The sequence below is a fragment of the Lipotes vexillifer genome, unplaced genomic scaffold (assembly GCF_000442215.2).
Source record: "Lipotes vexillifer unplaced genomic scaffold, Lipotes_vexillifer_v1.1 scaffold689, whole genome shotgun sequence".
Classification (NCBI taxonomy): Eukaryota; Metazoa; Chordata; class Mammalia; order Artiodactyla; family Lipotidae; genus Lipotes; species Lipotes vexillifer.
The window spans coordinates 2,318,220-2,319,783 of record NW_006772359.1 but is presented as its reverse complement, the minus strand read 5'-3'; the positions used below and the strand labels follow the sequence as shown (position 1 = coordinate 2,319,783).

Genomic DNA, 1,564 nt, shown 5'->3' with positions numbered 1-1,564 from the left:
GAAATCAGAATAAGATTTGATTGAAGTTCACCATTACAGGTTGAAAGTGGTTGATGAGTACAAAAAACAAAACAAACAAAAAAGCATCATAAAATAAACAACCAGAACAAAAATATTTGTGCTAAATGAATTTGATTTATTGAGATGAACAGCAAAACCCCTTCCTGCTCACACCTAATTGTAATGCATTGATGTTGATATAGAGTTTAATGATACATGGGCAGAGCAACCATAAGAGACAAACTGCCTGCTTCATTAGTAAAAATTCAGGTATATCGGAAAAATCTATCTTGCTTTGGCTGTATATGAGTATCAGTTCAGCATTTTATGCCTGGGTGACTTGTTCAGCATCATCAAGACCAGGATTTCAGCAAGAAGCCAGCGAGAAGATGGAAGATGTATCTCTCAAGCATATCTGGAAGCAGGAAGACAGACTTTGTTTTTCAGATTGTTCTGTGCACAGAGTAATGATTGAAGAGTCTGTAGTCATCTACAGCCATGGTCCATCAGTAAGTGCTGTAGCCAAAGCCAGAGCCAGAGCCCCAAGGCTGGCAAAAGCTGCCACCGTAGCCATAGCCTAGGTTACTAATGTTGCTACCACCAAAGCAGTAGCCCAGGGAGCTGTAGCCATTTCATCCATAACTGTAGTTCAGGGGAGAGCCCAGGGGCATGACACAGTTCAGGAGTGTGGCTCTGAAGGTCCTGTGGAAATCGGTTGCATAGCAAGGATTACCTGGGAAGTAGCTTCCACAGCAGAAGTAATGAGTCATGGTGGCAGGAGTTGAGAAGGATTTGGATAGATTGCAAAGAGCAAGTTACCCAAGAATGAATGAAGTTCTCGTCCTGCACAGGGCCTTTTATACCTCAAGCTGGTGGGCATGACATGCTTGCCTAGACATCTTATGATAAATTTGCATAGATAATTCTATTATTGCTAATAAAATGCATATAAAGGAACCCACAGACTCAGTGCCCACATTTTTGTTGGCTTTTCTATCTGCAAAGGAATGTGTCATATCTTCAAAGCCAGCGGCCATCCTTGACACACAATTGAATTCTTTTCATCCATGTTCCATGGTTTAACAGTGCTCTGATTGCATCATGTGAGGCTCTTTAAATCCTCTGATTATAAGCTCCTCCCAACTGATATAGCTAAACTAAAAAAAGCTTTGGCAACCATGTAAACACTTCTACAGCTTCTTGAAATTCTCTCCATATGTCATTCAAAAGCATTGGTATACCAACTGTTTAATGGGTATGGAGATTTTTTTGGAGTAAAGAACATTATTTGGAACTAGAGATGGTAGTTGCAAAACATTGTGATGTACTAAATACCACTGAATTGTTCACTTTAAAAATGGCTCATTTTGGGCTTCCCTGGTGGCGCGGTGGTTGGGAGTCCGCCTGCCGATGCAGGGGACGCGGGTTCGTGCCCCGGTCCGGGAAGATCCCACATGTCGTGGAGTGGCTGGCCCCATGAGCCATGGCTGCTGAGCCTGCGTGTCCGGAGCCTGTGCTCCACAATGGGAGAGGCCACAACAGTGAGAGGCCCACGTACTGCAAA

General features: G+C 43.3%; 1 protein-coding gene across 1 annotated transcript; it reads right to left on the bottom strand.

Moving 5' to 3' along the window:
- Positions 1 to 506: 506 nt before the first annotated feature.
- LOC103074458 (keratin-associated protein 7-1) lies at positions 507 to 770 on the bottom strand. Its single transcript, XM_082931350.1, is given in 1 exon segment — positions 507 to 770. A coding segment is annotated over 1 exon segment (264 nt).
- Between the last annotated feature and the right edge of the window lie 794 nt (positions 771 to 1,564).